The following is a 22489-nucleotide window of genomic DNA, read 5'->3' on the forward strand; positions in this document are numbered from 1 at the left end:
ATTCTCAAACACCTACAACAAAACTCAGGTTTATATCGACAAACTAAACAATAAGTCTCATTACATGTAACATATTTTAGCAATCGTAGATCGCTTTTCTATATATACATTTTGAAAATGGATAAACAAATCAAATTGAATTAAAAAGGGAGTTACAGAAATTACAAAGATGGAAAAAAGAGAGTAAATAGAATCTAGTAGTATTAGACATATATACAATGGTGCAAAAACTCTATTAGATATGGTATTATTAATCTCAACTTCACATCTTTTCCATTAGAGATGTTCTTCGTTAGAGGTGAAAGAAAAGAGTTTTGAAATGGTTTTTTACATTCTGAATGTTAACTTTGGTCTTTATGGACTTTCAATTGCGCAATGCATAAAAAAAAAATTGGTACGCATTCCAACACAACTTACACCATTCTATCCTAAAAGATAAAACAAAAGACACAGATGCCACTAAAGTCACATTCATTACAAACTCTTAACATTAAAAAGGGCACTTCAATATATACCAGGTTTCTCCATTGGTGCTTCAAGTTATCTTCATTAGACGTTGGTCAAAATATTCTCTTCTTTTTTTCATTGGTCAAGGCCATGTGAAGCTTCCAATCACTCTCAACAAGAGAAGGTTAAGACTTCTATAATATATATACATGGATGGAACTAACAAATTTAAAAATATCTTAAAAATAAAATTATGATATTTTGAAAATTCTAATTTTTAAATATTTCTAGCAATAAACCCTTTTTGTCCCCAAAGTTGAGATTGCAAAGTTCAATATTCAATGCAGTGGAGATGATGCAGTGATGAGAAAAAAACTCATACCAAATTAATGTTTTTTTTATAAATATAAACAAAAACATAACCCTCAACCATCATTTTTTTAGAAAATTAGTTTTTCAATCTCTCATTTAGCAAATCACTTAGTTTTATTATGCAAAATCTGGAAGGTCATTCCATTATAAATATCTTTAAGGCCTATCAAAATTGACCACTGCATGAGAACTTTCTAAAGAGGACAAGAAACAAAAAAAGCAAAGTTCTAAGCACCACTAACTTTGAAGTCTTATAGGTAGATTTTTCTATCAAGAAACCAGGCTTACAAAGAAAACCACAATTCCATCATATGCTGCAAAACAATTACAGGTCAAGTTTGAAGTTTGAATTCAACATTAAAAATATATATAAATCACATAACAATACAAACTTCATCAAAGAAAAAGGAAATTAAGGTCAAGTTTATAAGTAATCCAACAAGAAGTAAAGTTAGTAAACCAGACCCCCAAAATTATGGAGGAGGTCCATGAAGCAGTGATAGTAGGTGCAGGAATCGCCGGACTAGCAACAGCAATAGCACTTAAAAAAGTAGGCATTCAAAGCATAGTCCTAGAAAAATCTCATCAACTTCGCGCCACCGGCGCCGCCATCACCCTCGCCCCCAACGCATGGCGAGCTCTAGACGCTCTCGGCGTTGCCACCAAGCTCACCTCCATCTACCGAACTTTTGAACGGTACGTTGAGTATGTGTTTAATTTTTTTCTCTTAAATCTTAAAATTAATACATGAATTTATTTTTAAACATGCAATTAATTGGATCCTTTCAATATGCAGAGGATATGTGACAAACCTCATCACTGGTGCAACACAAGAGCAGTCCTTCAAAGGAACAAATACTGACAGGTATATATATATATATATATATATTTAGATTTGTATACTTTACAATATAGTAATGTTTGATAATTTCAGTGGAGATGAAGATATGGGAGTGAGATCAGTACATAGAAAAGTATTACTAGAAACTCTTGCTAATGAACTCCCACCAAACACCATCAAGTTCTCCATCAAAATCACTTCAATCAAAAGCCAAGAAGAAGAAGATGTAACAGTGTTGCAGTTGGAGGATGGGAGCGTTATTAGAACTAAAGTGTTGATCGGTTGTGACGGTGTGCACTCAGTGGTGGCACAGTGGCTCGGGCTTACAACGCCGGTTGACTCCGGTCGGTCGGCGGTTCGTGGTTTGAGCGTGTTCCCTGCCGGTCATGGTCTCAAGCATCAACTTCACCAGTTCGTTGGAAATGATGCTAGATGTGCTTTCGTAGCTATGAATGAAACTGATGTTTTTTGGGGCATTACCACCACAGGTTTATTTAATATTCATTTTAATATATGTTTTTTTTTTCTTATTTAATAATTAATTTTTTTGGGCCATTACCACCAGAGGTTTAATTTATTTAATATTCATTTTAATATATAATTTTTTTCTTAATTTTTAATTAAATTAAACCACCACCGGTTAGTTTAGTGGTCAGTTACAAATTATTGCTTAGGCAAGACGTATGGCAATGATGCAGTATACTGTATTAGTTTTGTTTATACAGTGTTTCGGGCTCAAATACTGTGTTATTTAGTTTGAATGGGTTCCCTACAAAAAATGGTGTATTCTTACCCTTTAAAATTGCATGATAGGAAAATCTTATTTATGATACACCAAAAGTTGTTAAGTCATCTTAACTTATTGTATTTTTTTTTTGTTTATCTTTTAATAGCAGTGTTTTCGGTTCATGTTTGTTTATGTTACGTTACATGTTCAGTGGACTTTGTTTTGTTTTGCTTATTGTTTTAGCTTGTTCTTGTCTCCCGTAAGAGGCCTTATTGTTGGCGATTTTTTTGTAGGCTCTACTGTTTTTTTATTTGCGCTGCTTTTTAATTAACGTGGTTTATCCACCTTATAAAATATATATATATATATTTATTTATTTATTTAATTATTTTTATAGATGGAAGGATGATGTCGAGAGAGCCAGAGTTAATCAAGAAGGAAGTAACGGAACACTTGGCGAAAGACTGTCCCGCAGAGTACCTTAACGTGATCCAGCGCGCAGAGCTCTCGACAATAACATGGGCGCCGCTTATGTACCGCGTCCCATGGGACGTGCTCTTCGGCAAGACGCATCGAGGTGGTGTCACGGTTGCCGGCGATGCTTTCCACCCAATGACGCCTGATTTGGGACAAGGCGGCTGTACAGCGCTGGAGGACGCGGTGGTGCTCGCACGGTGCTTGGCGAACTCGCGTGGTAACGTGTCAAGTGGCATGGAGATGTATGTGAAGGAAAGGCGGTGGAGAGTGGCTGGGATAATCACCGGTGCGTTCTTGTCCGGGTGGGTGCAGCAAGGTGGGACTGGGTGGAGGTGGTGGTTGGTGAAGCTCTTTAGAGATCATTTGTTCTATCGGTTTGTTTTTCCGAGGATTGTGAATGCTGTGAGCTATGATTGTGGGGTTTTGCCGGAAAAGGAGAAGACTTTGTGAGCACCGCCATGTCTACGTCTCTGCTTTCTAACTTGCATTTCAGGTGTTTGATGAAATGCCTTTAATAAATAAGAGGGAACTCTTTTTGTATTATTTTATTATTTGTTTTGAAATTATTTCAGAAATGTATTATGTCTATATTTTTATTATTATATAATAATTATATTATTTATTTATTTTTCTATAATCTTGTTATGTCTCTGCCTGTGGATTCATTCTGAGTTAATCATGTTGTTTATTTTATACTTAATGGCAAATTACATTTGAGAAGACTTAGGCTTGTATCAATGTGTTTGATGAAATGCCTCACAGAAGACTTAGGCTTACATTTATGTGTTTGATGAAATGCCTCAAAGAAGACATAGGCTTACATTTATGTGTTTATGATGAAATGCCTCAAAGAAGACTCAGGCTTTATTATTGATTCAATTTATCTGAAATCTAGCAGAAAGAACAAGGAAGACAAACAAAAGTAAGTAAAGCAACACAGAGCTTGTTTTTAGTTTTTCCTATCTAAAGTGATTCACCAAAGGCTCACGAAAAGGCAAACAAGAAACCAGATATATAAACATATATATATATATATATATATATATGCTGTGCAAAAACTCAAGAGATATGAATGAAGATGATGAGATGAGCTGTGATGATAAGAAAGACAAACATGATACGTGCTGTCTCTCACTAGTTCAATCGTCTACGCTTTCAATCCAAATCCCTATTTGAGACACAAACACTGTATATATGCAGTTAGCTAGACCCAAGAATCATGCAGTTACCCAAATATATATATATATATATATATATATATCAAAATAGGAACATATAGAGCATAGTTTTAGATAGTATTTGAGGATAAAAAGAAGGAACTGAATTAATGCAGCTGAAATCATGGAAAAAAGGTGGTAACCTCCAATGATGTCCAACTTGGAAGGAAACAAGAGTTCCTACTCCTTCCATTACTATCACGGCTCACCATTTCTTTGCGTGGGTGTATTATGGATTAAACATGCATGATAATATTACTATTAATAATTAGATTTAGAGACTTCAAAATTGAAAACATGCCAGACTATGAAAGGGAAATTATACGATGTTTAAGGTACTAATTAGAGTTGTATAAACTTTACAAACCAGTTGGAGTGGCAAAGGTATATTGAGAGTTGTGGATAAAGCCATTAAACAAGTGGCGTATAACACTGTATATATATATATATAGAAACCGCCTTACTGTGGCTATAAAAAGGATTGGTGGCTCAATATGCGGCAGTGGGTAGGGATGTGGACTAAGTGGAGGAGACCTTCAAGGAAAAACAAAGGCATGCAGGCTTATTTATTTTGATTGTTTTAATTTTTAATTTATTATTATTATTACTATTTTAGGGTAGACATGGACACTTTTGTATGGATATTAATTATTAAATATTGGAATTTCTCTTTTAAAAGCAAAAAAAAAAAACAAAAGAGTTGCGGTGAGCGTGGATCGAACACGCGACCTTCAGATCTTCAGTCTGACGCTCTCCCAACTGAGCTATCCCCGCTTGTTGTTTTTGGTTTGAAACTTTAATTGATATACTAATAAAGTTTTTCTTGATTTGAATTTTCAGGGGAGGAGAAGTTCGTATCATGCATTCACAAAAGCTTCAATGTCAATGAAGAGTACCAGAGAGCACTAAGGACACACTCATATGATGAATTATTATCCAAAGCTCAATTCCTTGTATCCTATCACACAAGCATTGCTACTTATACAACTACAAATAGTAGTAATCCAGAGTGCACTAACAACAACATGCTACTCCAACCAGAGCAACACACTGTGCCTTCTATCCTTGATTCAATCCTCTTCCCAAAAGCAATGCAAGATCTAAAGCTCCTCATGCTCACCTACTTTGAAACCAGTGCAGAAGCCTCAAGACTTTGCAGCCATCTCTTGTCAAGCATCAATCAGGCTCACTATGATTTCCACTTCATCAAGGAAGCTCTTGAAAAAATCAATGATGGCTCTTCAATTCAAGAAACAAACCTAGCAGTCTCTCAACTTGTTTCCTTCACTCTCTCTGACAATCCACTCTCCAACACTGATCAACATGAATTCAAACTAATGCAAGATAGGTATACTGCCATTTTGCACCAACTTAAAAGCAAGAAGAAGAAGGTGACAAGAAGAATGAAGTTCATACATGGTTTAAAGACGGTTGCCGGTGTTTGCCTTATAGTGGCTTGCAGTGTGCTCGCTTTGGTTGCAGTCGTCATCGCCGTGCATTCACTCTCCGGTCTGCTCATGGGGCCAGCTTTGCTAGGATGTACACCATTTGTTCAGCTCAAGAAGAAGTTCAGCATGTTTAGACTGTTTAGAAGTAGGTTTCTACGAAGACTAATGGAACAGCTTGATGCTGCTGCAAAAGGGACTTATATTCTTAACCGGGATTTCGATACAGTAAGCCGATTAGTTTCTCGGCTTCACGATGAGTTTGAGCACAATAAAATGATGATTAAGTTTTGCCTTGAGAGGAGAAACGATCGGGTTCTGATCGAAGAAGTTGTGAAGGAGTTGAAGAAGTGTGGTAGAGGACTTGAACAACAGATTGAAGAGCTTGAAGAACATGTCTTCTTATGCCTTGTGACTATTAATAGAGCCAGGCTTTTAGTCATCAATGAAATTTCTAAACCACAACCATAATATTAATTCTTTTGTATATAAATATATACACACACCAATAAATGAAGTTTTATTTATATATCTTCTTGATTGTACAATCAGGTTCCTTTCTTCAAGAGTTTTATCCCCTTCCATTTTGACTCCATGCATGAAGTATGAACTGTAATTTTGGGCATATACTCCACATTTGAAGTAATGAAACACACCTCCATGATCGAGTACATTTAGCTTAAGTTTTCTATCTATGTAAACACTAACAACACTTGCAATCACATCATGGATAACATTCACTTGAAACCATGCATTTATCGTATATTTTGTCGTCGATGAGCGTAGAATTGTAGTACATAAGTGCACCATTGTAGACATGAAGCATCAGAGTGGTGGGTCTAGAAGTGGCACCAAATACTTGCATGATAGATACACCTGAAGTTCCTCCTGGAACATATGCATGGCCTTCAAATTGCCATACTCCCCAATTGTAATCATATCCCTGAGTGTAATTAAGGATCAAAATTAACTTTAATTAGTACCACATTAAAAGAATCAAAATTAAACATAAGGAAATTAAAGAAAAAATGTACATGTATTCGAATTTCGGTTCGAGGAGAAGTGAGGCTCAATGGAGAATGAGGTTTATCAGAAGATAAGACCCACATCTTGTGAATGCCATCGACGAAACTATATCGATCAGAGACTGATAAATCATAAGGACTTCGGATAATAAAGTTGGAACTATTGAGAGGAATGTTAAGAAAACCTTGTGTTGGATCATCATTAATCTTTGTTGATTCTGAAATAGCTCTGTGGACATGGACATTGAGGGGAAGGAAAACAGAAACTAGTAAGTAGAAGAAATAGGAAGCCATTTTCTAGTTTTATGATTAGTGTTGATATGTTTGATAGGAATTCGATCATATGCATGACTCTCTAGTCTCTATATAGAGTGATTTCCTGATTGTTAATTAATTAAACTACTTAATTGCACTCACTGGCATTTGGAGATGAACTTGATTACACTTAAAAGCCAGATGTTGAGCACCTAAACTTTTTTGTCTTGTTAATTAATTAATTAATTAAAACATGGATTAGGTGCTAATTAATTGCTATATTGAAGGTCTAGCTAATTGGCATCACGGATTAAGCTAAGCATGCAGGTAGTCATTAATTCATAGCATAGCGTCAACAGTTTAATTTTCTGCCATACATATGTCTTAACTCCATTTATTTGAACTTATCCTTGCTTACAAAAGCAAACCTTCTTAATTAAGTTCACATGCTTCCCATTGACTAATTGTTCAATCAACAAAGCAAGACATTAATGTATGAAAAAGAATACAAAGAAAGCTTATTAATTAATTTCGTGATTAACTGAACTTTGAGATAATTAATACATACTCTTGATCTCAAACAAGTAATTAATTACTTCATGAACCCTTCCACTTGGACTCCATGAAGGATGAACTGAACTTCTGCATGTATATAAACACCAAACTTGAAAGAATACTAATTAATTATCACCTCTAATTAAGCTACCTCACATCCAACTTCAGTACATTATTGTGGTATATATATCTGGTTTGCAAGTTGGCTTTCTATTGAAGAAGTATATATAAATTAAGTTTTAAGACTCTTGTGATCAGTTGTTAAGCCAGACCATATATATTATATATCTAACTTCCTTAAAATTTGTTTTGTGTGTTTTAGAGGTTTTTTTTCCCATTTAATAATAATAATAATAGTTATTATTATTTAATAATCTTTAAGTATATATATATATTCATATTGAACTAGAGTTTTTTTTGTTATTTACAAATATAGTTACCCTTTTTATTATGGTTCAGTGTAATAATGAAAGTCCAAGGGCATTCTTATTAATATAGCTATATATATAAACAGTAAAAACTGTCCGGATGTATTTTGATTTATTTGTAATTAATTATGATCATTTATGTGAACTTATTTATGATTAGATCTTATCATTTATTGGAAGTTGTTTAATAATTAATTTATTGTACAGTACTCCTCACCAATCAAATCAAAATTCATCTCTCACCCAATATACGCTTGTTGCATTAAAAAACAATAAAATCATCTCCGTGATATAAATTAAACATCAGCAGCTAGCATTATATCATATATGAGAAAAGCAATGAATTAAGTAACTCCACAAATAAATAACATAAATAAATAACAGCAACAAGCTGCAGCAAGATACATATAACAAAGATCAAGAACAAGATACAACAGACCTTATTAGGAATAAACTACACAAGCATACATACATAATGCCAAACATACAACAAAAGGAGAAGTAGTGTGTATATATATATATATATATATATATGATAATATATAATATAGATGACAGTTTATTATAAAGAAGAAGAAGAAGAAGGATGATTATATATATATATATATATATATATTCATCCAAAGAAGTGGTGCTTCTTCTTGCCCTCAGCCTCTTCAGCATCCTCCTTGGCTTCTTTCTTCTCATGATGCTCATGGAATGCATAACCTCCACTGCCAACTCCCACAGCTGCTGCTACCTCCTCCTCTATCTTGTGCCTGTGTGCATGCTCTGGATCCTTCTTTGCCTCATGCTTCTCATACTGCATGCATTAATTTTCATTTTATTGAATATATTAATTAACTTCTCATTCCATATATATACATCCATAATTAATCTTTCTTTTCAGAGTGTTAATTTCCTAGTTGTCTATAGAAGTATATATGCACAATTTTTTTTAAAGACATTTAACATAAAATATTATATTTTAATGATTTATGGTAGGGTACAAGGCATATATTCAAGCAAATTAATTTTTAAGGACAAACATGACATTTTGTTTTTTAAGGGTATTTCATATATCTCCGGATTCAAATCCTACTCAAGTCCACAATTCTCAATAATAATAATAAATAAAATAAAAGAGTACACACATGCTAGGAGAATTCTCATGGAAATACAAGCCAAAAAAAAAATCATGCATATATGGGTTTTTTTTTACTAGCATACTTCTGAATAAGTGAGAATTTATTCACATACATCAACATATTATTCTTGTTTTTTTTATGTAGCGTACTATTAATAATTAATTAAAAAAATCTTATACAAATACTAAATTATCATTCACTTTATTAATTCTACCCTAACAATTTAACAAAAATCACTCCATATTTTTATAATATTTATAATTTAATTTTCATCCATTTTACTAGGGATATAACCAATGTAATATTAACTTAAATTTTAAAACTCACCAAACCTTAGTTCACTGAATTTAGTAAAAGAATAATTATTATGTTTTCTTTTTCTAAAAACAGAAAAAAAAAAAAAAAGATTTTTTTATTTTTTAAAAGTCAACGTTTCCAGTGAACAGCCGGAGCATGATAAGAAAGGCGGGAAAAGTGAATTGAACGGCTAAGATTTCATCAAGCGGGTCTTACCAGAGCGAAAGCACCGGCTGCGACGGCGCCCATCTCACCGAGGTGCTCCTTGTGCTTATGGTGCTTCTCCTCCTTCTTATACTTCTCCCGCTCCTCCTCCTTATTGTACTCCTCCCCGGTATACTTACCTTCTCCGGATCCATACTCAGGGTTCGCGTAACCGGAGTTATAATCACCGTCACCTCCTTCCCCGCTCGAGTACTTGGTCTCTGTCCCACCATACTCACCGGTATACTCACCACCCCCAGTCGAGTACTTCGACTGAGTGTTACCGTACCCTTCGGTGAACTCACCGCCTTCAGTGGAGTACTTCGACTGCGTGTTAGCGTAACCTTCGGTGTAGTCACCGCCCCCGCTCGAGTACTTTGATTGTGTGTCACCGTACCCACCGGTGTACTCACCGCCACCGTAACCCGTCTCCTCCGCCGGTTTCTCGTCTTTGTGGCGGTGAAAGAGGTGGTGGTGGTGTTCCTTCTCGCCGTCCATCTGATCTGAATCCAACGGTCAGAAACGAAGATCTTTGTTTTCTTGTTATCTTGATGGATGGAATAGGAGGGAAAGTGGGGGTTTATTTATAGTGGGAGATGGGGATAAAGGAACGGCTGAGATTTGTTTGGATGGGCGTTATGGGCTTTGGATGGTTTATGGCCGTTTGATTTAGATCAGATGGTGGGATTATGGTGTTGGGTTTATGATGACTTAGTGTGCACTTATCTGGATGAAGATGGTGGGACCCAATTTGAGATGGTGGTTGGAATTATTGCAAGTGTGTCGGCAAGGGGATTTTTATGAGAATATCCGGATATTTTTTTTATCTTAATTTTTTTTTTTTACTTTAACCTTGTTATAAATTATTCCTAATTTTATATTATATATGAGGGCAAGTATCCTATGTTTTTTTTTTATTTTTTTAGATTTTATCTCTATGAACTATGATTTTTTTTTTATCGTTACATTAAAATCCATTCAGCACAATATTTCAATAAATCAGAATCATTTATTCTTGTTACTACTATATCTATAGAAAAAAAATATTAAAAAAAAAAATAAACAACACATTTACCCATTGTTTTATCCTTGCCTCTCTCTTTTATGTCACAATTCTCATCTGTGGATGTTTAGAAACGTTCGCAACATACTTATTATCATTATGTATGTATATATATATTATTACTAGATTAATTTATGTTAATTCAGATGAAATATTCCTTGTATGGAAATAAAATTATTTCAATATTATTATTATTATTTGATAAATCAAAGACAAGTTATTTAAAAAAATTAAAGGTGGTGGGGGTGCACAAATAAAGAATTAGTATCTATATGTACTTGTGTCTTCACCCTGTGAAATCGAACTCTTGTCAATTGCAAAAGAACCTCGCGAGGAGATCTAAGTGCTAATTAACCCGGATGCAATTAGCCAAAAATATTAAATTCATTTTACATACCCTTCAAGTTTTATATATTTAAATAAATCAATATCACTGATTTAGTTTACTCCCATATTTTTTTTTTATATTTTTAAAGTTAATAAGTAAGTTTAATGATATGATGTGAAATGGGGATGCCAGTTTTCGAAGTCTAAACATGAGTGTAGATCTTCTGTTTTAATTTATTATTTTTATTTTTATTTTTAAATAGAACTTAAACATAAAAAGAATTAATTGAATAAGAGGAGTAGTTATGCTAAACTAAGGAATATGGATGGTTTATTCTTTATAGTGATTTTAATTGATTACAAATCTAGAAAGATGTCAACTTTATTATTGTAAGAAATAATGTTTCCTTAGATGACAAGTAAAGGGGCTCTTAGGAGGGACACCTTTGATTTTTTATTAATTGCTTGATCGTGACCGTTGGAATAAGGTGAACCAGAATAAACGGCTGTGATTTTAAAGAGAGAAGACCTTGTTAATATGATAATATCTTTGTTAATGGGTAGAGGTAGAGTAGGGCCCACAAAGTTGTCCGTGTGGATAAGAATTTGGATTGGTATGGGCCCCACTTTGGACGGTGGGACACGTGTCAATCCGTGAGTCCATCAAGAGGCACGTGATTGACTGTCGGCTTTAGGGAATGAACCTCCCCCGCATAATTTGGAAGGTTTATTTGCTTAAAAAACCCTGAAGAATTTTTTTTATTTATTTTGACTACTTGGCACAAACTGGTTCAGAAAGTTGGCTGATATTTTTCTATATTTTATTTAACTGATTGATTATTTAATTGGTTACAAGGGAATAACTAACACAGCTGTGGGCATTCTTTATTTTGCCAAACTAATCGTAATAAATAACAGCGAAAATCGTCGGCAAATGTTTAAAGCTTTGACCAATAATTATCCTCCACTAATAAAGTTTTTGTGGGGCTTAACAATCAGCGTGATACTCACAAAAGAAGGAATAATATCTGCAGACAGAAGTGTTTGATAAACAAAGTTTCAAAAGATAATACATATAAATTTTATTATTATGTGTTGGATTTACAAACAGAGATAGAGTACAATATAAATTATGGAATCTTCACTGATCACTACCGATCTGTTTTTGGTATTTCTTTGCAAATTTTTTTCTCCTGAACTGGCATTTTCTTTCTGAATATAAGGAAAGAATTGATCTCTCCCAGCTTGAACTTCCTTTCACTACTGAAGAAATTAAACAAGCTGTTTTTGGCCTTAACCCTGACAAAGCACTTGGCCCGGATGGCTTCCCTATTTTCTTCTTTCAAAAACATTGGACCATTCTCCAAGACACTCTTGTTAAGCTTTGCGAGGATTTTTTCGAAGGCACCATCAACCTCGAGCGTATCAACTGGATACATATTACTCTTATTGCAAAAAATAACACGCCAGGTGATGTGATGGACTTTCGCCCCATCAGCCTTATCAATTCCACCTGTAAAATTATTTCCAAAATCCTCGCCGACCGTCTCAATGTTGTTATCAGTTTGCTAGTTGACGAATCACAATCCGGATTTATTAAAGGCAGATGTATTGCGGACAATATTGTCAGTGCACAAGAAATCATTTTCAATTTACAAAAACGTAAACGCCTTGGTCACATCTTTAAAGTGGATTTTGCAAAAGCTTTCGACTCTCTTGATTGGAATTTTCTGCTTGAAATTCTTGCTGCTAGAGGCTTTGGACCTAAATGGATCTCCTGGGTTCACTCCATTCTCAGTACTGCCAAGGCTCAATTCATTATCAACGGAACGACTCAGGGTTACATCCGATGCAAAAGAGGCCTGAGGCAAGGCGATCCCCTTTCACCATTGCTCTTCGCCCTTGCCGCTGATGTTTTGAGCGCTATATTCTTCCACGCTCTCAAATCCAAAGTCTTGGTGGGTGTTCCCTTGAATCATACCGATAACACTTGTCACTTCCAATATGCTGACGACCTTCTTATTCTCTACTGGAGGACAAGAAGATCTTCATATCATTAAACTAATCATGTATCTTTATGAGGGGTCCTTTGGCTTAACCATTAATTATTCGAAAAGCTGCCTGTACTCCTCTAACTACGGCTTCCAACCTCATCATTCCTCAGCTAGAATCCTAAACTGCTCCCGAAGCTGTCTCCCAATCACCTACTTAGGAGTGCCTCTTTTTGGTCACAGACCCAAACAAAATAACTGGGCAAAACTCATTGACATGGTTTGCTCTAGACTCACTTCTTGGAAAGCAAATTACTTATCACTTGGTGGACGCTTAACGCTCATTAATTCTGTCCTCTCCACTGTTCCTGTTTACTGGATGTCAGTTTTCAAGCTCCCTGCTTGGGTGATTAAAGAAATTGATAAAATTCGGAGAGATTTTCTTTGGAAAAGCCCTGATCTGAGACCCAAAGGAGTCAGGTTGATAGCCTGGAACAGGATTACTAGACCGCGGGAAATGGGAGGATGGGGAATCCTTAACCTCCAGACCTTTAACAGCGTTTTACTAGGAAAGTGGTGGTGGAAATTATCCTGCAATCCAAACAGCAACTGGTCCAAAATCATCCACGCTAATTACTCTATAAATGACACTAATGGAATCCTATCCCACACTCCAACCAGAAAAAAAATCCTTTTTTTGGGCATGAGTGACTTCCACTTTACTCTCCTTCCGATCATGTATTATGAAAACTATCAAAAGTGACTCTAACACTTCACTATGGTCTGATCGTTGGCACGCTGGAATCCTACTTAAAGACTGTTGGCCCGATCTCTTCAGTGATTGTACCGTCCCTTGGATTACCATCAGGCAATTCTCCCAGTTTCTAAACAATCCCGAGCTTTTATTTCCCACGTCCACCCCCGATATGTTATCTGCTCTTCTTGAAATTATCCCTGATTGCTCCCATACTCAAGATGATATTCACACTTGGACCCTTGAAAAAAGTGGCACGTTCACAGTCAAATCCTTTTATAAATTTCTCACTGATGGTGGAATACGCAGCTCGCTTTACCCCCTTTTCTGGAAAAATCGTTGTCCAAGCAAAATCACTCTTTTCTGCTGGCTTGCTGGGGAGGACAAAATCCTCACTCTAGCAAATCTTTTCAAGAAAGGTTACAATTTTCAAAACTCCACCGATACATGTGTCCTTTGCCACAATGCCTCTGAGAATCTTCAACATCTCTTCATCGACTGTGTTTTTTCCAAACGCATCTGGGCATTTTTTTTTCTCAAATTTTAGAATTAAACTCTCTTCCACAGACAATTCCCTTACTGTGGACCAATTGGATACCATCCTTAGTCCCTCAACACCGAATCCTCTGGGACCTCACTTCTCGAGCAATCTTGTGGAATATTTGGCTCGAAAGAAACAATCGCATCTTTCAATTGACTGCATCATCGCATCTTAATATTATTTATAAAACTGCTAATATGCTTCTTTCTTGGTTCTCAACAGCTGCTGATAGATATCAACAAAACCTCAATGAAGCATCACATAAAATCAAGCACTCACTCAACTTCTACAGCGCTAAAACCTCAAATCCTACTAGCGATTCCGACCACAATGCAGATCAGGAGTAGTTGCTCCTTCGACATTTCTAGACAGACTTGAGATGCCAGACGATATCTCCCGCCTGCTTAGACTCTTATCTACTTTCTGCTTATCTGTTTTATTAGCTGTACTTTGTCCCCTTACTTCTGGTGAGAGGATTTAACTCTTTGTACTTTTGTCTTTCCTATCAATAAATCAGTTGTTTATCCACTTTTTCTGATAAAATCACAGTATAAAAAATTATCAAAATATATGGTAATATAAAGACAAAATTATCTCTGTTTAAAATTAAAAATTACACTACTATACAAAGATGATTTTATTTATTTATCTATTTATTTATTTAATTAATTCTCTATATATCTGTTTGATTTTTAAAATTAAAATTTTAATGAAAATTCATTTGTTGTGGTGGATTGAAAAATTTTAAAATTATGTTATATTTGATCTAAACCTACTTAATTGATTTTCTAACTTATTGCTATGTTATTGGTCCTCATTTTCTTATAGAATTTGATTAAATTTTCATAAAAATATTGTTGTGCTTTTTTTTTTTTATTGTAATATAAATATAGAATAGTAAAAAAATATTATTGTAATTTTACTATTTTGTGTTTCGTATTTATGCAAATCAAATATTAAATAACCAAAAAAAAATTGTGCTGTCCAATAAAAATCAAATGTAGAACAGGCACTTGTGATATATTTTAACTGTTGTATTATACTCGTTCACGAATCGAACAGACCTGAACGAATCAAACAGACTTGAGTTTACCTCTGCTGAAGTTTGAACAAATCCTGAGCAGTTGAGCTGTAAATGCCATTGAATGAGAATACATTGACGGTAAATCAAACTTGTATTTCACTGTAGCAAATGAATTTACCATTGTCTTCAATAGTTATTTGAGACATTGTGAATTTAAAAAAAAAAAAAAATAGAGATAATCAGAAGAGTTGTAGAATGTAGATGTTTAAATACAGACATGAAGCAAGTATTATCCAGTTGCAATGTATCTGAATGATATAATTGGGATTTTCTACTCACTGGATATCCAACATCTGGAGATTTTGATAACAACCTCTAATTCACATCTGCCAGGCAAAAATTAAGGAAGGAAAAAAAAAAGGTCTTGAGTAAACTAAGCTTTAGTTGTTTCATGGACTTGAGATGTTATAAAAGGCTCACCAGAAAGACTATTTGGAGACGCTTAATGCATTCTCAATCCACTGGATGAGCTTCTCAGGAGGCATTGCTCCTTCCTGAATGAAAATTAACAGGGAAAAGAAGCATAAATTTATTGGCCAAATTAGGATGACAATGTCATTATCTATGTACTGAAAATGGTGTCTCAAAACTTACAAAGCGGTCATAGGGTTTCCCATCCCTGAAAAGTATAAATGTGGGAAGTGCTTCTATTCTATAGTCACCTGCAATCTTTGTATACTTCTCCGTGTCAATTTTCACCACTTGGATTTTGTCTTTCAAAGCCTCACTAACTTTTTCAAGAACAGGAACCATCATCTGACAAGGACCACACCTAGAAATGGAAGCATGGGAGTTATTATTGTTTGAACACTTAAACCAAAAAATCAGCCACCGCACACTATAAAACATACGGCAACATAAATCTCAATTAAAATGAACTAATGAAACAAAATGAACAAAAGAACATGAAAACATGTACTCTGTGATATCATAAAGGAAATTCTTTGATTAGAAACTATAGAAGAAAGATAAGAGCCAAGTTTGCTACTGTTCATTTGAAAACTATAGGAATAAAGCATTATTTCTTACCCAGACGCAACAAACGAAAAGGATATCAAGACTGCAGGAGAAGATTCAGTAGCCATGTTTACTTTTGTTGCTTAAATTGCTCAAATTAAAAAAAAAGATCCAAGCAGGCTTAGTGCAGGCATGCCCACAATTACAGGTTCTAGCACATATAATAAAAAGGTCCCAAACCCATCCTAAAGGATGAAACCATCCAAAAGGATTAAGAATAGACCATGGGATAATTCAAGAAGCCATTATATTGAGTTATGATAAAATGAAATTCTCTCACCAAGTTGCATAAAAATCTACCAGCACAGGCTTATCAGACTTTTCCAACAACTCATCAAATGAAGAAAAGGTTTGCTTCATTGCTTGTACCTGTAGAAAAAGCGCAAATGAATGATGAATCATATTTCAAAACCATCCAAAATAAATCAATCCATCAACTTCATGCATTTTATAGTAAAGTGAACAAAGTTTGAAAAAAAGGGAAAACAATTCCCCTCACTACACAAAGTCCAAAATTCAAACACAGTTTAATTAAAGAACCACTAAATCCAGAGGTAGTATGTTTCCCCTATCATGGAAGGAACTGAATTTTGACACAGTCTAAAAATTTGAGAGCATCCACCATCCAAAACCAAGCCATCGGAATTCAAAAGGCAGTGATTAAAAAATAATATTGTGTTAGTGTAGAACCAATAACCACAATTACTAGAATAAATTTGCAAAACCCTTGGTTCCACAGAGCAACACATCATAAAAAAGCACTGGCAATTCTACAAACAAACCCCACGCCAAGAAATTTTGGCTCTTCCTATTCTGAGTTTGCAAATAAAAACTAGAGCTTGAAAGTTTAAAATTTGTCATCCATGGTCAAGCATTCTACACATAATTGAAATTAAACACTTCTGCTTGTAATCTTTCATTTCAGTCAGTTAGTTGTCCATTTCTCTCAAAACTTGTGCCTCTTTTTATCAAGAACATCCTTAAAGTTACATTTTTTGTGATACTGGAATTGAAATATCGAAATTATTCACTCTCGATTCTTAAAACCCTAATCTTGCACAGATATTTAACTTCTAAAAATCAAAACAAAACAAAATGTCAAGATTTTATTAAATCAGTGAATTACTAACCAAACGAACCCATCAAAATCATCCTTTCAGAAATCAAATTCAAACAATTCAACAACCAGTAAACTCGTGAACAAACCCAACAATTCATCGAACAATGGGAGCAATAGAAAGAAAGAAAAAAGGATAATTAATCACCCGCGGAGTGAGCTGGCGCTGAGGAATCGTCGAGAGCCGCTGGAAACCTCGCGAAAGGCGATGATGGGTCGGTGGGCATCGCACCGGCAAGGCGGAGAAGTTGGATGCATCGATGGAGATCGAAGGGCGAAAGCTACACGACAAGAAAGGCGTGGAGGAAACCGCCATTGCTAGGGTTTCTTGGAGATTGCGGGAAGCCGGGAAGGGATGAGCCCTTTCGTCTGGTGTTTGCTTCTAAGAAACTCCGACAATTATATATATATATATATATATATTAAAAAATTATTAATTTTTTTAATTAATTAATATTTTACATAAAACATAAGAAAAAGAATTTCATTGAAGTTTCCAATCAATACTTGCATTTTTTTAAAAAAAATATTTTTAATGTGTTTATTTTTTCCCTATATATTGAATTTAATAATACTCCTTCTAATCCTTTTTAACTTTTTTCATTTTTAGAGTTTTTCTTTAATTTTTTTACTTATTTATTTAGAATATTTATGATACATTAAATATTATTTTTAATTTTTTTTTAATATTAAATGTATCTCTACAACTTTTAATAAATTATATTTTTGGGTGATAGCAATTCTGTTCGGTTCAAAATCATTACTTTCAATTATAACTATAGTGGTGGTTTGATAACTTTATTGCACACTACCATAAGAAAAAAAATACTTCTTTTAGAATGGCATTCTAAAGTGTTACGAGGCTTTTCTTGTCAATATTAATTCTATTGTCAAGGATGGGGAAGATACCTCTTTTTGGGTAGACCATTGGTTGGAAAGTAGTACCCTTAAAGACAAGTGGCCGGATCGCTATTCTAGTTGTCGCGATCTTCTCAAATCGGTACCAAATTTTCTCACTCGCCACAGGACACATTCCTAGAGGATCTATCTCTATTACGACAGTCTTTGATCATCAACCCTTCCCAAGGTAGGGACTCCAAAATTTGGAGATGGGTTCACAAGGGATTTTTGGCTAAATACTTCTTTACCTTTTTCAATGATAGTGGGACTCATTGTACCTACGGAAAATCCCTTTGGAAAGGATCTTGCCCTCTCAAAGTGAAAGTTTTTTTTTCTAATTAGTCCTCCACAATAAAATTCTTTCCCAAGTTAACTTGGCAAGACGAAGGTGTAATAGAATCTTCACTTGCACTTCCATTCTTTGTAATGCGACAGAGGAAGAGGCTGACCATCTATTATTTTAGTTGCCCCTTTTCTATTAGAATCTGGACACATTTTGCTGCTCTATTCCAGACAGAAGTCCCTAATAAACTGCTGGAAGCCTGGATTTCTGGGGTTAAAAAGCACTCTTAATTCTAAACCTTTGGGTTTTATCCTTATTAGGGCTATCGGTTGGACAATCTGTGCCTAGAGCAATAGACGTATTTTCTCTTTTATTTTTTTAGATGAGCATTCTATTATTAGCAAAATTCAACTTATGCTCATCGATTGGTTTATTGTAGCTCCTGCCTCGATCAGTGCCCAGCTCGAGGAGTCACTTTCCAAGATTCGTCGTAGTCTTGCTTTTGTGAGTTCGAAAAGTCCCGACCTACTTGTTCAGCCAACTCCAGCAAGCGAGCTTGAGGACCCAACTCTAGATAGCGCCAATCTAATTTGATGTTGGTTGTTGCTCCCCTTTTTTTTTGTTTGTACTTTGTTTTTCTTTTCTCATGTTCTCGCGGGTTTCACTTCTGGTGACTCACTTTTTGTTTCCATTGTTTTCTTGCGGTTTTTTATGTTTTTTGTTTTTTTGAATGAAATCTGTGGTTTATTCACTTTAATAAAAAAAATAATAACAATAATTAATAAATTATATCTAAATACATATCTTTTAAAGCATATTTTAAATAAAAATAATTTTAGAAAATTAATATAATTTTTTATAAAATTTAAATTATCAATTAATTTCAACCGATTTACTTAAATTATGTGAATTAGGTAAATAGACAAATAAAAATAACCTGAGTAATTTTGATTGGATGGTTATTTTCACTTTACTAATAAATTAATGTTATTAGAGTTGTTTTTAGTTTTAATTTTTTTAAGGGTTTTAAGTTTTCGTCATATAATTTGTTTTTAAAACTTGAAAAATCGGATATTAAATAGTGGAAATTGCCAAAAAAACCCTTTAAGTTTGTAAAATTGCCAAAAACACCCCGTTAGTTTTGCAATCCCCAAAAACCCCCTCCTTTTAAAGTCTATGTTTTTCAAACCCCCAAACCCTGTAACGGATGTGAACGGAGTGAGTTTCAAATTTTTTTGGACGAAAATGCCCTTGCATGGGGGAGTCGTGGGCTGCAGACCATCTCGGCGATTTGAGAGGAAGTGGGGGTTTTCAGTAGGGTAACCCTGAGAGGCAATTTATTGGGCCGTTTAATTGCTTTTTCTCAACTCACGTCTTGACTTTTCCATTTCGAGCTGTCTCGAAAGTTGTCTCTCCGTGAAGCCTCTGTAATTGGCATTTCATCGACTTTTTCCCTTTCCACGGTATCTCGAAGGAGAAGTCCCCATGCGACTAGTTGGCATTTCATCGAGTTTCTGATCTAAGGTATTGAGTATGGTTTTATGTTAAGCTGTTACATTCTAAAGAAAGATTTTTTTCGGTTTTTGTTTTGTGCTCCTGTTCTTGTTGGAAGATATTGAAAGTCTGCAGGGGGATTTCTCATCTGGGGTTTTGTTAGTCTGAGGGAGATTTCTCGGCTAGGGGTTTTGTTTTGTTTTTGCATTTTCAGTATGTATACACTATCGAAATAGTTTTTCGATTGTTATGATTTGTGTAATATTTATAATGTACATTTCCGTTTCGTTTGATATGGTTGCGATTTTACAAATGAGGGTTGACGTTTAAGAAATGAGATGTTACAGTTTAACATTTGTTGTCTCTGTTTAAAGTATTATCGTCTCTGTTTAACAAAAATGGGTCTCTGTTTAACATTTTATATCTACATTTAATAAGCGAGAGTTCTACCGTTTAAAAACCCTATATTTCCGCTTAAACTTTTGTCAATCTGCGAGGCTTGTGATTATGGCGGTCGACCCTAGTTAATGGGGCGTTGCTATTTGACACCGTTGTGGAGACCTTAGTTTGAATTGAAAGTTAACATGACCCCTCGACAATCGGGAGATTATTGAAGGACACCGTTTGCGTGCGTTCACTAAAGTTTGGAAGCCATATACCAAGAGAGGGCCCTTCTTGATTCTCTTTTGCAAAGGTACGATGGTCGCATCAATAAATTCGAGGATCGGGGAAAAGCTCGCTGAGTTTCGGACCTCAAGATGTGGCCCTCGTTCTTGAGTACTGCGTTGCGATGGCGGCGAGTGGTCTTTCGAAGAAGAAAACCGGTCGGGCGTCGAAGGGCGGTATCTATCAGAGACCTACGAGAGCACGGAGACTCCATCAAGAGCACTGCAGTGCGACTTGTTCGACGGAGGGAGAAGAAGATAATTTTGTCAAACTCGATGGTGTACCTCATGGGGACGATCCCTCTTCCCAAATACATCATGCTCGGTTCGAGCCCTGGATCGTTGATTACGTCGATGATCTACCGACCCAGTGGGGAACGTCGCGTAGGCGCGAGGCGGCGCCTGAAGTGGCTTATGGAGGATATTCCACAGCGGCCGCTCGAGTGCAAGATAGATCGCTGGGGAAGAAGACCAACACGAGGGTACGTTAAGGGTTTGCTCGGTCGCTTAACGTCTCGGTTTTCACGAGTGGCCGGAGCAGGGGAAGAAAGTCCGTTTCAGCAGATCCCAAGGATCTTTGTGCTACGGTGAAAAGTACTTACGGAGCGAGCGACGGTGAAAGCTGAGCTTGTCGTCGCTCGATGGAAAAGAGGTAATAAATCATGGACAGATGTCTAACATAAGTCTTTAATGTTTAAACATTTTATTTAGCGTTTAACTTTAGTATTCTGAGTTTTAACTATTATTACATAACCGTTTAAATATTTTTGTTCTCCGTTTAATTATATTCTATAACGTTTAAATATATAGTTTTTATAGTTTAAAATGAATGATCTCATTTGAAATTGTTTGGTTTACATATGTTAGTTTCACGAGTGGTTCCGTGAATCTTTGAAGAAAGAAATATTTGTTAGGCGCAATCGAGCGGATGGATGCCGATTGCTCGGAACCACTTGCTCGAAGGCGGGGATGAGAGGCGGCCTTCTATCGTGCTTGCTGGATGCCGTTCTCCTACTTCCACCCCACCGCGCACGCATTCCTCGGCCCGGAGAAGCCCTCCCCTACCCCGGCGGTTGCAGCAACCCCCTACCACGACAGCAGCGGTCCCCCGACTATGGCGTACCCCTCCGGCCAGTGGCGGCCCCGGGTGACATTGGGCGAAGATGTCACCGCAACTCTTATCGCGAGCATGCGGATATTGATGACCGGAGTTTCCTTGGCTTGTCGCTCGTGTGAGGCGTTGGAAGGGCGTTCGTGACCCATTGCGCCGTCCCTCGAAAGACCCGAAAGCACCCGGGGACGAGCGAGGCGTCGAGGTTGGCGAGCAGCGACATCATCGGGAAGAGTCGTTCCAAAGGCGGCCACATTCGAAGAGACTTGCGAAAAAGAGGAGAACAATCATCGCCTCTGTCTCCAGCCGGTGACGATGAAACAATATGAACACCATCGGTGGTGATCTTTATTCTTGAGTCTGTCGGCCGATTGATGACATGGCCGTGGCGGTGGAGGACATCGTAGATGATGTGGCCGTTGCCGTGTTGAGGAAAGGTCGTTGACTCTCTTCTCGATGAAATCGTCGACCGGTGGAGCCATTTGCAGAGATGCGGCGTCAGATGGACACGATCCACGAAGGTCAGAGAACAAGTTAAGGGTGTGTCTCCCAGTGATCTTGTTGTCGTGGCCACGGTTGAGAAGATCGTCGAATCCGTTCAGTGGCCGTGGCCCGGCGATAGCATGACCCAAGCGGGGACACAATCCCACCACAGCAGAACCATGTAAGGAAGTGTCTGCGGTTGATCTTTCGTCGCCATCGTCCCGCGTCGAAGGAAGATCGTG

General features: G+C 36.1%; 5 protein-coding genes and 1 non-coding gene across 7 annotated transcripts; 2 read left to right on the top strand and 4 right to left on the bottom strand.

Annotated features, from left to right (window-relative positions):
* The first annotated feature begins 1294 nt into the window (after positions 1-1294).
* LOC120270696 (monooxygenase 3-like) lies at positions 1295-3442 on the top strand. Its single transcript, XM_039277770.1, has 4 exons — positions 1295-1515; positions 1616-1684; positions 1754-2148; positions 2785-3442. Exons 1-4 carry the CDS (start codon positions 1295-1297, stop codon positions 3312-3314), a joined length of 1215 nt encoding a protein of 404 aa, XP_039133704.1. The 3' UTR covers positions 3315-3442.
* A 1340-nt stretch (positions 3443-4782) lies between these two features.
* Positions 4783-4855, bottom strand: TRNAF-GAA. Its single transcript has one exon. It is a non-coding gene; the product is annotated as a tRNA-Phe (tRNA).
* Positions 4856-5090: 235 nt separating this feature from the next.
* LOC120270737 (UPF0496 protein At1g20180-like) lies at positions 5091-5997 on the top strand. The gene has a single exon (XM_039277810.1). It carries the CDS (start codon positions 5107-5109, stop codon positions 5995-5997), a length of 891 nt encoding a protein of 296 aa, XP_039133744.1. The 5' UTR covers positions 5091-5106.
* A 70-nt stretch (positions 5998-6067) lies between these two features.
* LOC120270954 (citrate-binding protein-like) lies at positions 6068-6960 on the bottom strand. The gene is given in 4 exon segments (XM_039278041.1): positions 6068-6131; positions 6133-6285; positions 6287-6469; positions 6561-6960. Coding segments are annotated over 4 exon segments (678 nt in total). The 5' UTR covers positions 6846-6960; the 3' UTR covers positions 6068-6074.
* Positions 6961-8133: 1173 nt separating this feature from the next.
* On the bottom strand, positions 8134-9992 carry LOC120270852 (keratin, type I cytoskeletal 9-like). Its single transcript, XM_039277918.1, has 2 exons — positions 9430-9992; positions 8134-8591 (listed from the first exon to the last, which is right to left on the bottom strand). The coding sequence occupies exons 1-2, from the start codon at positions 9913-9915 to the stop codon at positions 8406-8408; spliced, it is 672 nt and encodes a 223-aa protein (XP_039133852.1). The 5' UTR covers positions 9916-9992; the 3' UTR covers positions 8134-8405.
* Positions 9993-15113: 5121 nt separating this feature from the next.
* LOC120270051 (thioredoxin-like protein slr0233) lies at positions 15114-17688 on the bottom strand. 2 transcript variants are annotated; one of them, XR_005539552.1, is made up of 6 exons: positions 17460-17688; positions 16475-16563; positions 15772-15949; positions 15598-15671; positions 15457-15503; positions 15114-15276 (listed from the first exon to the last, which is right to left on the bottom strand). XR_005539552.1 is itself a non-coding variant. In XM_039277052.1 (5 exons), exons 1-4 carry the CDS (start codon positions 17625-17627, stop codon positions 15606-15608), a joined length of 501 nt encoding a protein of 166 aa, XP_039132986.1. In that variant the 5' UTR covers positions 17628-17688; the 3' UTR covers positions 15338-15503; positions 15598-15605. The 2 variants fall into 2 exon arrangements, 1 of the variants encoding a protein (XP_039132986.1); XM_039277052.1 differs by lacking the exon at positions 15114-15276 and having other exon boundaries at positions 15338-15503.
* Positions 17689-22489: the final 4801 nt, after the last annotated feature.

This window comes from Dioscorea cayenensis, chromosome 10 (genome assembly GCF_009730915.1).
Source record: "Dioscorea cayenensis subsp. rotundata cultivar TDr96_F1 chromosome 10, TDr96_F1_v2_PseudoChromosome.rev07_lg8_w22 25.fasta, whole genome shotgun sequence".
Taxonomy (NCBI): domain Eukaryota; kingdom Viridiplantae; phylum Streptophyta; class Magnoliopsida; order Dioscoreales; family Dioscoreaceae; genus Dioscorea; species Dioscorea cayenensis.